The 15,799-nt window shown below is 41.7% G+C and overlaps 1 protein-coding gene across 1 annotated transcript in view; it reads right to left on the bottom strand.

Moving 5' to 3' along the window:
- The window catches only part of PRKDC (protein kinase, DNA-activated, catalytic subunit), a 4,917,417-nt gene that overhangs the window by 1,463,930 nt on the left and 3,437,688 nt on the right, over nucleotides 1-15,799 (bottom strand). Inside the window, exon 47 of the mRNA XM_044065724.1 lies at nucleotides 14,647-14,758. Coding sequence (XP_043921659.1) covers nucleotides 14,647-14,758 — 112 coding nt within the window. The remainder of the gene's footprint in view (nucleotides 1-14,646; nucleotides 14,759-15,799) is intronic.

Genomic DNA, 15,799 nt, shown 5'->3' with positions numbered 1-15,799 from the left:
CAGAGTATGGAAAATCACTGGGACAGGAATCTATCCCTCCAGCATGTCCTGTTTATTGTGGTGACAAAGTTTAGGTTCCTAGACAGTGTAGCTCGGAGGGCTTGGGATTTCTTTAGGTGTAGCATGTCCAACAGCTCTGGGTTTGACATAGCTTTACATGCGAGGCAGAGATCACCTCGAAGTAGGCAGTATGCTACGGACTAAAGCTGGAGTTTTCTGAGGCAGTCAGTGTATGGCACTTGTTTGAGGCCAGTAATCCTCTTTGTGAGGTACTTCTGTGGCCTTTCCAGCTGCTGCAGATGCCTTGTGAGGTACATTCCAAAAGGGGCATTGTACTCTATAATGGGTCTAATGAGTGTCAAGTAGAGAGGAACAATGACCGCTTTTTTCCTGGATGAGAACCATTTTATGATGAGGTGTGCCACGTAGAAGGACTTCCTGACTATTGTGGCGATGTGACCATCAAAGGAGACTACTGTCCGCCTATGTCCCAAGGTCTCTTATCACGCATTCGGTGCAGTTTTGCATATAGAATTAGGAGAATGCGGGAGGCCATGAACCCCAAGACTTGCAGTATTTGTCTTGTAGATAGCAGGGATTTTGTGGCCATTCATTTGAAGTAAGCTGTCAAATTAACTTGTTTCTCTGGCATGAGGAAAGCCATCTGAGAAGTTGTGTTCAAGCTTGCTCCCAGGAATACAATTTGTTGACAGGGTACAAGATGTAATTTCTTTTCGTTTATGGTGTACCCCAGACAAGTTAATCTTTTGTATAAACGCCAGATGAATCAAAAGTATGTCCTGGCTTTCTGCCTGAATTAGACAATCGTCCAGGTATGGGTACATTTGAATATTTCTTTGCCTGCAAAATGCAATGACTGGAGCTAGGCACTTTGTGAATACCCTGGGCGCAGTAGATAAGCCAAAGGGCAGGGCAGAGAACTGATAGTGCATGTAGCCTGCTTTGAAGCGTAGGTATCTTCTGCAAAATTCCCTGATTGGCATGTGCAGGTAGGCTTCCTTTAAATCCAGTGTTGCCAACCAGGCATCCTTGCCTAGCATAGGAAGCAACTGGTGAAGAGTTAGCATCTTGAATTTTGGCATCACCAAAAAGATGTTTAGTATACGAGATCCAGGATAGGACGTCATGTGTTGTCTTTTCTGGGCACCAGGAAAAGTCTCGAGTAGAAACCTTGTCCTCTTTCCTCTTCTGGGACAGTTTGAATAGCCCCTATACTTAAGAGACAGAGTACTTGCTTTTGAGCCTCTGCCCACTGATTTGAGGGTAGATCTGGCCAACCGTTTGGGGTTGGTAAAGTGTTGAAGTGGAATCTGTATCCTTGGGAAACTATGTTTAAAACACATTTGTCCTGGGTAATGAGTTCCCAGTTTTTTGCCTGCAGAGCAATCTTTCCCCCTAAAGGAGCAGTCAGTTGAGAAGGGCTTGGAAGTTTTAAGGTTAAGTCACTGAAAGAGTTTACCATAGGAGGGAGCCTTACTACTCCCTGATTTGGAAGTGGGAGCCCCTCACTGCTTAGTCCTGTGCGTACCTTTTGACTGAAGCCTGGGTGTTCTGCTGGTTCTGGGTTTGGACTGAGAAGGCCTGGAAGAGACAGGAAAGGACCATTTCTTAGACGGCCAGTGCCTACTAAATGTTGGAGGCTGTCCTTGCAGGAAATCTGTAACAGTTTGCATAGATTTAGCTTTTTCCTCCATCTTTAAAGTACTACTTCTGCTTTGCTGCCAAACAGGCAGTCTTGGTTTAAGGGAGCATCCAGCAATTTAGCTTTAACATGATCTGGCAAAGATTGCTCCTTAAGCCAAGCATGCCTTCTAAGTACAGACCCAGTGACAGCAGCCCTGCAAGATGCTTCTAGTGAATCAAAACCACATTGCAAAGTATGGTTTCCAACTTGTTCAGCAGAATGCATTAAATCCTTTAAATCCTTATTTTCAGCACAGTCAGGAATTAACATAATTTTCTGCTTAAGCAAACCAATAATATGCTGCTGATACTTTAACATATGAAACTGGCAGTTTAAGGCCCTAATGGCCAAGGTTGTAGACGTGTATACCTTCTTACCCCATCTATCCAGCGCCCTGGAATCTCTATCAGAGGGGGTAGGATTTTTGGCAGTAGTAGCCTTAATGCCCTTGGGTCCCTGTGAAATGGTCTCAGGATCTGCAGTTGGATTTTTAAAGAGGAACTTGTGGGAGTCAGGAACCCTGTAATATCTATCTGGTTTTCTGGGAGCAGGAGGTAAGGAGTCAGGGGCCAAGCTATATTCCGAAAAGGCATCATCAACAATGTCCAGTACAGGGGAGATAGCTAAAGGCCTGTGTTGGGGCAGGAGTAAGAAATCCTTAAGCCTCTTTTCAGAATCAGAGTAATCCTGGCTTTCCCAGCAAAAATGCTCCCTAAGAGTATGCAATGTTTCACCAAAAGAGAAATCCTCTGGAGGGTAAGCAGAGTGAACAGAGTCCTCCTCATTAGAATCCTCATAGGTAGATAAGGGTAAATCCTGGTCATCAGAGGAAACAGAAATTTCAGAATCCTGATCAGAAGTATCATAAGCAAATTCAGTCTTAGGTCTCTTAGAGGGGGAAGGTTGGCTTCCCCTGATTAAAGTAATAAGGTCTTCAGCCATTCTTATCATTTGTTTTTTAGGCATAGAGGCCAGACCATGCGGTCTGGGTGTCGGTTTTCTAAGCATGGATCGAGTTTTAGGCAATGAAGAAGAAGAAGGCGTCGGTTTAATATGCAAGTCAGTAGGCCTGAATACACCCTCAGAAGCCGGTGCCTACACAGCGGCTCCAGACCCATTCAAGGTAGAGACATCTGCAGGTTCTACAGTTGAAGCATCTCGCGGCACACCGGACTCCGAATGGGTCTCAGCAGAGGCCTGGGAATCTGAAGTAGCGAGTATCAGGGGCTGCGAAAGCTCCTCATTGAGTACCGGCGAACTGGTAACTTGCTTAGGAGAAGCGTCGTCGGCAGCTTTGGAAATAGGCGGCCCGTCTCAGTCTTTATCTTTGCGTTTTTTTGGAATGTCAGTAGTCGGGTGGCTTACCGAAGCCATATCTGGGTAATTGAACCGTGTACCAAAATATTTAGAAGAGTAAATATACCAACGACGAATAGTTTGTTGTTTAAATAAGGCAAAAAACTGATAGCGCGGTACATCGTGGTCAGGGCCTAGGCAAGGAATACAGTACGAATTAAAAACTTTATAAGGTATTTGCTTTCCACAAGAAGTGCAATTATTGACTTTTACTGACATCGGTTTAGAGCAAGAAAAAGTTTCCCAAACGGTGTACTTGGCTTTAGTTGAAGACTTTGGTTCTGAAACTCAAACGAAAATTTCAGGAGTCTGACGACCGACACTTGCGAACTGCTTCTGCTTCGGGCATCGCATGGCAAGAAAGACTGATGTAATGGCGGTGGCTGCATGCTTTATACCCCTGACTACCTGATGTCATGGAAGATGAGACAGCAACCGACGCAGGACCCAAGACTTTGATCAGGCCGACTGAGGGCTACTGGAAGCAGATAACCCAAATGTGATGACTGCAACAGTGAAACACGAAGAACATCGCAAAATACCGAAACGGCATATAAGCGAATTCTTTCCATGGGAAAGAAATCATTTGGCCACCTTCAGTATTTTGCAGTTCTCGCCACTGTAGTGCGATCTCGGAGTTGGTGTATTTAAGTAGGGGGGTGTGGGGGGCACACCCCCCAACTTTATGTAATCTTTTAAAGTTTTTTTTTTTTTTTGGAACAGCAATTTTTTTTCCTAGGGGGAAAAAATTGCTGTTCTGAGTGTTCGGGATTGTATGCTTTTGCTTACACGGGGGTCGATAAATCAGCATTCGCTTTTCTAAGTGTTCGCTGATTAATATAGACCCCGATATTGCCATCTACAGCTATTCCTGGCCAGAGCGCCTTCAGCATGTCAGGGAGGTGCTGGGCAGACTACAGAGGGCAGGGATGACCATTAAGCAGAGCAAATGTTAGGTGGGTATGGCAGAGGTCTCCTACCTAGGACATAGAGTGGGGAGTGGTAAGATAAGGACAGAACCTGTCAAAGTGGAAGCCATTCAGGCATGGCCTGCACCTGTTACTAAAAAGCAGGTAATGGCATTTTTAGGGATAGCAGGGTACTACAGAAAGTTCATCCTCAGTTATAGTACCATAAGCTGCTCCCATCACAGACCTGACAAGGAAGAACAAGCCAGATAAGGTAGTGTGGACCCCAGCATGTCAGCAGGCATTCCAGAAGCTTAAAGAAGCTTTGGGAGGACCCCCTGTGTTAGCCAGTCCAGATTACAGCAAAGAATTTGCTGTGCAGGTGGATGCTTCAAACCATGGGGCGGGGGCTGTACTTAGCCAGATTTCTTCAGAGGGGGAATAGCACCCAGTGGTTTATCTCAGTTGTAGGCTCCAACCCAGGGAGGAATGCTATGCAGCTGTAGAAAAGGAATGTCTAGCCATAGTGTGGACATTGCAGAAACTTCAGCCTTATCTGTATGGAAGGAAATTCACTGTTATGACAGATCACAACCCCCTAACATGGTTAAACAGAGTCAGCTAGCAAAATGCCAAGTTGCTAAGATGGAGCCTTGGTTGCATATGATAAGTCAGTGCAGCACCACAGTGAAAGTAGCAATGCCAATGCAGATGGGCTCTCAAGACAGGGAATGGGGTAGGTGCACTCAGATGGACCTAATCATCTCAAGCGGCATTTCTCAAGGGTCAATTGAAAAACTAGCTTGAGTTCTCTGGGGGGGGGGTGAAGACTGGTAGAGAAGGGTGAAGGCTGCCAGCCTAGCCAGATAGAATTATCATTTGTAAATATGAATGTTGAACTACAGACTTGTTTTCCTAATTGAAAGAAAATAATGCGAATCACAGGCTTGTTGTCTTAAATGAAAAAATGCAGTTACAAAAATGTGGCAACGATGCTCTCTACTGACCCAGTAAAAGCATGTTGTCACCCTTTGATCTAAAGTTGCCTCCAGTCAGTCTAGATGAAGACATTTGTTCTATTGTTTTAACCAAGAGTTAAATTGCTAGTTTTAAACATGCAACTGTATTTTTATTGCCCTGGTTTCTGCCCAAGTGTAAAAGAATGTAGATGCAGTTTCTGTTAGCCTTGGCACACCAGGAAAGTGAAAGAATGATGTAATGTTTATCAGAACTGCAATAGCAATTTAAACAGAGAAAATCAGAAGGCATTGAGCATTTTTGTCTTGATCATCCAATTCACAGCACTGCCTCTTGCTCACATGTAAGTTATCTTAGACTTGTGTTTTCTTTTAGAGATAGTTAGAATCTAGAAAGATTAGACTAAGTGTTTTTCTGTCATGTCAGACCTGCACTACTGAATTATTTTAAGTATTTCTGTGTGATCTCTGAACTCTTGACTAGCACTGACTGTGTAGTAGAAAGTACTGTCTTGTGCCTTTAATTAATTTATTATTAAATATTTTAAAACCTTTTAACTGTGGCTGATTTGTGTAGAGATAAGTTAAGCTCTTAAGAGTACTTGTATGCCTTTGGTAAAAACTATACAAGGCCACTCTAACAGCTTTAGCCCTGGGCTACAACTTCAATTGGATAATAATATTGCACAGTAATAATTGGATAACCTTTTAATGGCCTTTGGGTAGTTGATAATATTAGCTGGGTGGTGGCAAGTGATTACTACTGTATAGTCTGGAAAAGGGGGCACAACTGGAGAACCTGTGCCAGTCTTCCCCAGGAGTGTCTGTGTGGTTGTATAAACTTATCTCAAAGTGTGTGGGCGTCAGCTACTTGGGCAGGGACACGAAGCACTGGTTGGACAGAGAGGGTGCTGGAGATTTTAGCTTGCCCAGCTAGGCTGAGATCTGTACCCTATAGCTGTGCCAGTGGGGAGTCTTATTTGGGATCTGTGGAGCAAGGGAGTGACCACCTCCAGACTGACTGATCTCTGCGTGCTCTTAAGGGAAATCGCACTTTACTGTGTGTATTTGGTATCCTCTCCTCATATATGAGATGCCATCTCTGGTGTTAGTGGTGAGGATTGAGGCTCCTTGATTGCTGGGACAGGGCACGGGCGTCACATTTGTATGTATGATAACTGAAAGGATTGAACACTTTGAAAACAGTACAAAGTACTTCTGCTCTGCAGCATATATGGCTCTGTTGGAACCTTTTCTGACATCTAATAAAAATCTTCCAACTGCCTTTGAAATTTCAAATGGGGAAGACACCTTCAGGAGTCATCCATAACTCTGAAGAATGCCGAGGTCCAGCTGGAAAACTCCAAGCTACTGCTCAGACAAGGGTAGGGAAAAGTACGAAAAACTGCTGTAAAAGGGGGATCTAAATACATAAAAATGCACAAAGTTGAAAAGCATGAGCCAAACCACACTCCAGTAGATTTAATGTAGCTCCACAAACTTAGTGCTTTCACCATCCACAAATGGCATCATCCAAATACATGCATGCCACAAGGAAGCAATAGGAAATCATTACTGGCAAATTATAAATCTGTCTTCTGTTTACAGAAAGTTTGAAAAGTGTAGACAAACCTGCCTTTTCCATGGCAGAGATAGTGCAAGACATCCCAGGAACTTCATTGAGAGAGTAAAATGCTATTAGCTTTACATAATCTATGTGATGAAAAAATTTACTTTAGTCAGTGTCAAAGCTAGAAATCATCAAGAATGATTTTATAGTTAAGGGGATGTATGATGTGCGGTATACAATTGTAAATGCTAATGAGCTAGTGACAGGGAGCTGCATATCATGTGCTACACTTTTTTATTTTTATTTATTTTAGTTTGTTGGAATAGTACACTGATCAATACAAACCATCTGCAGGCACAGCCAGAGCTAAGAGACTCACAAAAAAAGGAAACAGAACAAATTCGTAAACACAAAAGATAGATAATCCCATAGACAATTGATACAAAATGTCAATAACATTGGCCAAATAGAAAATCAAATGTGAATTAATTTTAGTAGTAAATATGAAAGAGGAAGCAGCATCTGAGAATAGAGGGTCAAAGTAGAAGTGATGCAGGTGAGGAGGAAGTTAGGTTGCGTGTTCAGCAGAAAAGCAGTCGCAGTCAAATTTTTGAAGAAGATATCTTTTGAGATGAACTCTAAAGGTGAGGAAACAGGGGATTTCTTTAAGGGACAGCCAGAATTTGGGTGCAAGAATGGAGAAAGAATGGTTAGTACAGTACAGTCTAGCTTGGGGTGTCGAGAGTGAGGGAGTTGATTAGGAGAGGTTGTAGGGGATGTTTTTATTATGGAGTTTGGCTGCAAAAGGTTAAAAGGTATCTGGATTAAGTACTTTGAAAACAAAAGACCCTGGGAGTAACTCAACTCTGTAGGAGACTTGATAGCCATTTGGCCTATGACAGGGTAATGTAGTGGTGTTTCTTTGAGGAGGAATCGGAAATAAATCAGCACATTTTGTTTCCAATGGACTGTAGAGTGGATAAGTCTTTTTAGAGGTTGCGGTTATGATGGGGAGCCTGTATTCAAGCTGAGCAAGGATGTCTCCTTTACCTATTGCAGATCTAGCTGGTCTGGACAGAAAGGGAAATATTTTCCAGGACTAGAATAAGAAAGAAATGATCTCCTCACTGGTGTTTTCAATGTGACTTTGGAAGCTAAGTGACTGTTCCAGCCATAAACCTAAGTATTTAAAGGATGTGGTTGTTTCTATTGGGCAACGGTTGAGATCTGCTATGTTGAGATTTTTAGCAGTCTTTTTTTCAGCTTCTGTGAAGCTTCAAATATCATATTTTTTGTTTATGATGGGTTTAGGACTGGAGGTCAGACTGAAGTTAGGTTTGAATAGCTGAATGTAAGAGACTGGACTGAAGAATAAACATGTCATCTGAATAGAGTAATAGGAAGGTTATGGAAATCAGAAGGGGACTTGTTAATAAAGATTGAAAACAAAAGTGGGTCGAGTATGGATCCCTGGGGCAGTCCTCTAGTAATGGGTACTGGCAGCAATACAGATGGGCCAATTTTGATTCTGAAATACCTATTTTATTAAGAAATATTGGAACCAGCTGACAGTGTTGGGGATAATCTCAATTTTTGGAGGGAGTGAAGGAACAGAAAGCGGTCAATTAGATCAAAAGCATTGGTAAGGTCATGGAGAGCTCCTGAAAGGTTTCCTTTATCCATGTTGAGAAGCATCTGACCTGTAAGTGACCATAATGCTGTCACTGTGCTATGGCCAGACCATAATTCATGCTGTTTAATGGTGAGGACAAGGTACTACTGGATGTAAGTGGGCAGTTCACTCTGAAAGAGACCTCACAAGTATCTCTGTATTATTTACTCTACTTTGTGATAAATCCAAAGACATCAGTTTGTAAGCTGTCACAGTACACAGATCTCCATGTAGACACTCAGAACAGAGAGCCTGAGTGCCACTAATCCTGTCTCATGGAAGGCAGTAGCCTACTGTTATATGTTAAACCTTACTGCCTCCAGTGTGTCATCCAAAACATTTTCAAGGAGTGACTATGGTGTCTGCTATGGGGCATGTCCCACATCTCCGCAAGATAGAGCATTGATAATGATCCGCCTCCCCTTAAAAGGCAAGTGAATATTGCATTCTGGACTTGGACATCCTAACCCACCCCCGAAGAGGGTTAAACAGGCATAAGCCCATCAGTACTTCTCCCTAGCCAGCTCCTCATACACCTCAACTACTAGTCAAACTCAGGTTATCTGAGAAATGTATGTCCATGTATCATAAAATGAACACATTGAATGGCAATTGATCAAATACCTGGTCATTAACCTATCAAGAAAAAAAAAATAAACTTTTTTTAATGGGGGGCAATCCCCCCTGCACCCTCACATCCCTAATGATACAGACCAACTCTGAGATTGCAATGATGTTTGTTGTTTGTCTTTCGGCTTTTCCCGGTAAGGGGTCGCCACAGCGGAACTCCAGTCCGCTAATGATTGGCAGTAGATTTTTACGAAATGCTGATATGCCAGCTCAACCTTCAATGAAGGCACGCCCATTTACGCATGCATGTCTTTCGAATGCTACCCAACCACGGGGAGGACATGCAGACTCCACACAGAAAGCAGTGCCAAGCCCAGCCGAGAATCAAACGGGAGAACCTCTTGCTGTGAGGTAATAACGCAACCGCCATACCACCTTGGCTACAACACTGAGATTGCAATAAAGTGGTGAAAGGGCAAATTCACCGACTTCCACTGTACCAAAATCTTGTACAGAAAAAAGGCCAGTATGCGCAACCAGCTAATTTTTGATCAGCTGTTCTGGCTTTTTTCTATTCGACAACTGAATTGTCAACCATTTGTCTGTAACCTCAGATGAGTCACAGTCTGATCACCCCCCCCCCCAAAAAAAAAAATCAAGGGAGCTACATATATGTCTCACTACTGAAGCTCAAAAAAAAAAAAAAACAGCAAAATAATAACTAAATAAGCAGGAGATGTCTCCCTCTTCCTCTCTCTCATATGCATGCATAAGCAATAGCTGATGCAATGAATTGTCAAAAGAGCAAACCAAAGATATATCCTCCTTCCAAGAACTGTCAATTACTTACTGCAAAGCTCAGTTGACTGGTAACCTAATAAGACAACTAGATGATGATTAGCACTACTTCCAAGGTTCTGAGTGCAGAAACGACCTAATGTACAATGCCAAATAATGTCCACCAGCAGGTGTATGCAAGGTGACAGAACTAAGAATATGAATAATCAAGTAAAAGCTATAATATCAGTGCAGAAGACAAGGGGATGCTTGGCTATTAAGTACATTAGCAAAAAAGGGGAGTTTGCATGATCAAGCAGTACAAATACCAGGTAGAAAACTGCTGCTGGAGTTACAGCCAGCAGAGGCTAAGGTCCTCTTAAAGAGGAAAAAGGAGAATAATCACCATGAGCCTCAACCTTCCCGAAACTACAGATATGACAAACAGCTCCTTCTCACAAGTGCAAAACATTGGTAAAATACGTAACTACCAGACAGACACTAAAATACATAATGCTGGTAACACTATCTTGAGAGAAGGAGAAAAGGTACTGTTGTGTAAGTTAACTTACCATAACAATTGATGCTCAGATAGATTACTGCAGCAATAGCCTGAGATATATGGGACATATCCTGCCAGGATCAGACCAGCTTGCAAAGCTTTAGGAACACTCCACGTTTCCCTAGCCACTCAAGTGCTTGAGGACAGCAGGATAAAAACAGTGACTAAGGTGCCAGACTGCAGATCTTTTTTGCCCAGGACAGGGAGGCTGAAACCCCAAAAGCAAAATATGTGCTGGGAAAGCACAAATCCAAACACTGACAAAAGGCAAAATAGAAGGGTGATGGAGGGTAGGTGTGGATACTGCAACAGTGATCAACTTGAACATCAACTGTTATGGTATGTGTACTTACACAGCGGTACTATGTTCATCATTAGATCACTTTTGCAGTAGCCTAAGCTATACAGGATGAATACCAGATCTTAGGGTGGAAGGAAGACAGAGTTCAGAAACTTCTGGAGAATAATCCCAGCAAAAATTGCCCTGAATCTATACAAAACAATCCAGATGGCATAACTTGGTGTGTGTTCCCAGATGACCATATTGCTACCTCTTGTAAGAGTCTAGAGTCCACCTTTTTCCAAAGAACCAGTGAAGTAATATAGCTCTGTTAAAGTAGCATCTGACTTTGTCTAAAAGTATTTTATTATGGTGAGGACAACAAAACACAATAGCATGGGGCAACCATAAGAAATAGCCTGTTTTGATACTGACTGCCCCTTTATATCAGCTATGAAACCTCTAGAAGGTTTTTGTCCTGTGGATATAGTATCAGAGTAATCTCTGGATATCCAGACTGAGTAAACTCTTTTCCTTTATAAGTTTTGGAAGAAAGAGGGAATGAACAGAGTGGCTCAATGCAACTTTAAGACAGCCTAGGTATGAAAGAAGGATTTGATAAGAAATTACCCTCATCTATGAGAAAAAGAGATATGGATAACTCACCATAATAGTTTGTAACTCAGATACCATTCTTGAAGTTGTCAGGGCAGAGAGTCACAATGTCTTCCAAAACAAAAACTTCACTCACCCTTCATGATCATGTTCAAAAGGAAACGTTTAAATTAAGTTTTCCTAATACAAAATTAAGTTCCCAGAAACAGCCACCAGCTTTCTAAGCTGACAAGTATGCAAGACCTCATCACCTGACCATTTCACTAGACTAGAGGTGGGGTAGAAAGGTAGTGGAATCAAAGGGCAAATGAGCAAAGGTGGCCTAGAAATGAATCTTGATAGAAGAAATAAGGCCACTGGAGATAACACACACAAATACTGCAGAACCAAGGAGGCTAAGCCTCAAAAGGGTTCCTTTTTTTGGTTCGGCACCAACTACAAAACATTTTTCACTTACCCATATACGATTTCTAGTAAAAGTTTTTTTTTTACCTCGTTTAATACCTGCTGTGCAACATCAGAATAAAAGGTGCCTAAAAGGTACTAAAATTCAATCCAGACATTCATTTACAGATACTGAAAGATGTGGTACATCAATCTCCGTCCTGTGTGACAGAGTCTATTCTGTCAGGAAGCATGTGGAAATTGCCTTTGGCTATAATGAATGAAAGGGAGAACTGCAGCTGCCTGGGCCAAAAAGGGAGTCCCCACAATTATTCTTAAAGAGCCCTTGTGCACGTTTAAAAGAACTGTAGTTATCAGAGTACAGGATGGAAAAGCATACAGGTGTGTTCCGGTCCATGAAAACAAATATGTAACTGTCTTCCAGGTTTGTAAGCAAGGACACCTAGCACAAAATTCCTTTGATTGTTTGTAGTGGCTGAATGCAAACAGATGTACTTGAAGAGTATCCCAGAGATGGACAAAATCCTGGAAAACCACCAGGAACAACTTTCATTTGTGAGGGTCAACTCCTGTTCTAATCAGCTTGTCTGCAATAATATTCTACTATTAATGAATATAGGTAGCATGGAGACCAGACAGTAATGAATCGCTAGATCTCCTACTCCCCATATCTATTCTACAAAGGGAGTAGGACCTGGATCCCCGTCCCCACCCCTGTTCGTTCATGCACCACCTCGCTGTGGTGTTGTGTGTGAGATTATTAGCAGAGGGCCAGTAGCCAAAGGTGGCTTAGAGATCTGACACAATTTACTAAAGTCATCCTTTGTTTAACATTTATGTGCTTTGAATCTGTCCTGCTACTTCCACAAGCCAGGACTTTCACCTCCTAAGATACAGGTCTACAAACAAAGTCTGATGCAACTTTGGTTACAGACCATGTAGGAGCAAGAAAGGAACAGAGACAGACCTGGATAGAGAGACAACTAATTTACTCACTAGAATAACTCCTTTTTTCAGAATTCCCAAAAAAAAAAAGGGGGGGGGGGTGCTGCTGTTGGTCCAAAGTGATATGAAGAATTTATAAATATTCCTTATGTGAACTCTGCCTACAGGTCAGGAAGCATGGGAAAAAGAGGCAATACAACCTGTAATTTTGAGATATTTCCAAGACAGCTGCCAGAGTGAGTTTGGGAAATCTCAAACTGCTCTCAAACATTCCTCTGAGTGGAGGAAGAAAGTCATTATGAGGGATGTGACCCATCATACATTCCAAAAAATACAGTTTTGAGAAACAAAATGATAGATTTTTTTCTTTTTATTTTCTTTTTTTCGTATTCAACTGAAAAATCAGGCTGAGAAGTTTTTTTTCCTCACTGATTCTTGACAACTTGTGAAAGAATCTGCAAAAATAAGACTGTCTTCTCTAAACAGGAAAATTAGAATACCCTGTAACCTGCAGTAAAACAGGAACATTAGAATACCCTGTAACCTGCAATAAACAGGAACATTAGAATACCCTGTAACCTGCAAAGACTATTTACTGGAGCCAAGAACTTGAAAAACCCTCAAAATGCGTTGACCCACCAAAGTGAAAACTAAAATTGAAAATGTGAACCAAGTACATAGAAGCATTTGAATGGATAGGGATAGAGAAATCTCTACAAAAGAAGAATGGAGTCCTACTGCAAGTTACCTTTTAAAGTAATTCTCATTACTCCAATGACTTAAAGTCATCTAATGACACAGAGCAGTGTTTCGCAAAGTGTGGTCCACGGCCCACTGGTGAGCTGTGGGAATTTCCTGGTGGGCCTCAAGAGTTAATATGCATGTCCTCTTCACTGTCTTTTTTTTTTAATGAATTAAATGGCTTCGGGGTGTCTGGATGTGTTGCTGCCATGAGTCCTCCATTCTTGAAGCTGATTGGTTAATCTCAGCTTGCAACTACAAACTGAGATAACCATTCAGCACAGATGCAGCAGCACAACAGAAGCCAAAGGAGAAACCCTGCCTAAAATATCAATTCCATCTGTGCTGTGCACGGGAAAGTCTGTTATTTGAAGCCAGTACTTCACTGAGACTGCATGTTTGTTAGGGATGTGTCACTTAGGCAAACATTTAATTGTGGTGCTTGTGCATGCCTCATCATTTTACCGAAGGGGTCACTTGACTGAATGATTAATTTTGGTGCTTGTACATGTAACTGAAAAGTTCGCTTGGGCATATGTTTCATTTTGGTGCTTCTGCATACTGTACCTAGACATTTTACTGAAGAGGTCTCTTTGGGAGAGGTTTCATTTTGGTGCTTGTGTATACCTGGACACAGTAATGAAGATGTTGCACGGGGAAATAATTAACCAATCAACTTCAAGAAAGGAGGGCTCATGGCAGCAACACATCCAGACAGCAGACAAAGTCATTTAATTCATTAAAAAAAACAGGCAGACATTGAAGACGACATACATATTTATTATTAACTCTCGAGTCTGCCAGGAAATCCTCCATGGGAGCTGGGTAACGGATATGAGAACTTCATAGGTTCATAGGTTGGTACTAGGCTATCAGCCCTAGGGCCTATACAAGCCTAGCCATAACAATTCCCTGGCTATTTCTTCCCATTATTTACTTTGGACCCCCCCTGTCTGTCAGGCAGGACGACTGATTGGGGGGTGATCCCTTGGTCCTTTCTCCCCATCAATCATCCAATCCTCAAGGTTCAAAGAGAAAGAGGCACTCTGCTGATGATGCATGGCAATGGGGGGTCTGTCTCTGGGTCTCTCTGTCAGGAACCATCAGGAATACATGTTTTTTTGTTGTTTTGTTTTATTGTCCCTGAGCGTTTAGATCCCCTGAGAGGCCTGTTTCTTTAACTGTCAGACTGTTAGTTATATGTTTGGTTGTGGGGGGGGGGGTGTTACCACTGCTTCTCTTTCCTGTACCTGAAGGCAATCATAATGAAGTGAAGTGGCTATAAGCACATGCTTTTATGTGTTTGCAAATCTTTAGTACTCACTTTTAACATGACCAAATCCACTGAGCTAGTTACACCAGTATTACAACATTCATCCTCTTCCTGCCCGAGAAGCTAAGAGCATCAGCTGCTCACCACTCCCACTTCATACCACATGCCCTCTACCTTATTCACTTCTCAATGAATGATTCTTCATCTTTCAGAATGTCTTGATCAAAAACATTATCGTTTAGCAGATCAAAGAGATTTTTACCACACGATACTTTAATATTTACACTTACATTTTCTTTCTCAACAAGATACTGAAGAGCAAGTCCTATGACCTCAGCTGCTGCTCCATATACCTCCTTAAACCGTACTAAAGAAAGATTGTTTGCTAAAGCCTGAAAATAGCTAAAAAAAAGAGAGAGAAAACAGACAAGTTCAGTCTTATAAAAATTAAGTTACTTTTACATTTCTGTACATACTGTCTGATTACTGGTAAATAGTTCAGTCATATGAACAGAACTGCATTAATCAGCTATACAATAAAAAAGAAATCAACTGAAACAGGTCATTTTTAGTTCGCTATCAACTGACTCAAAGTTCTATGCACTTAAAACAAATATGAAGCAGTGTAATACAACAACATAATTACATAAAAGAACATCATCACTGGTATACAAGAGAAAAATGTGAATATGGACAGTCACTCACAATTTGAGACAGAAGACTGATGCAAACTGTCCAAAATGCAGTTCCTAGAATGGCTTCTGGACTTAGAAAATTTCAGTTATGCAAGAGTGTGCATCATCTTTACCGAGTGATTTCACCTTTCCCCTGATAATGTCTGACCATGGAGCTGGTACAAGTAAAAGGGGTGGAGAAGGTGAAGTCTTCCACACTGGGAGTGTAGCAGGATTACCCCCACAAACAATTTTGTGATTTTAGCTCCAGTTTCAGCAGCTGCATATTTGGAGAATTTGCATCAGGTACTTTATATCTTCAGTGAGTTCTCTTTCAAGTGCTCATAGTAGATCCAGGAAATTATCATGACTTAAAAGAGAAATGCTACAGGCACAATCCCAACATAGTTAGTGAAACAAAAAGATAAAGCCAAGCTTTCCCTAACCCATAATAAAAAGGTTCAGTCTCTCTACAAAGTTCCCTCAAACCATTAAAGGAAGGGAAGGGATAAAAGAATATTTGAACTTTTGAAGCATCATTCAAGTAGGATGAAAAAGAATACAATAATATGAAGTCATTGTTTGTTTGTGTCTTTCGGCTTTTCCCAGTTAGGGGTCACCACAGCAGAACTCCGGTCCGCTAATAGACTAAAATGGATATTTGAAATGTGCCAGCAAAAGGAGTCAAAATCTGAGACTCTCATCCACTACCATATATGTACTGCAGGACCTAAACCATTAATGGGCATAAATTTCCCCAAAGGGCTTC

The sequence above is a fragment of the Protopterus annectens genome, chromosome 3.part0, assembly GCF_019279795.1.
Source record: "Protopterus annectens isolate FY-2018-M chromosome 3.part0, PAN1.0, whole genome shotgun sequence".
Lineage (NCBI taxonomy): Eukaryota > Metazoa > Chordata > Ceratodontiformes > Protopteridae > Protopterus > Protopterus annectens.
The sequence above is the reverse complement of the archived record's forward strand: the minus strand, read 5'-3'. Positions and strand labels throughout refer to the sequence as shown.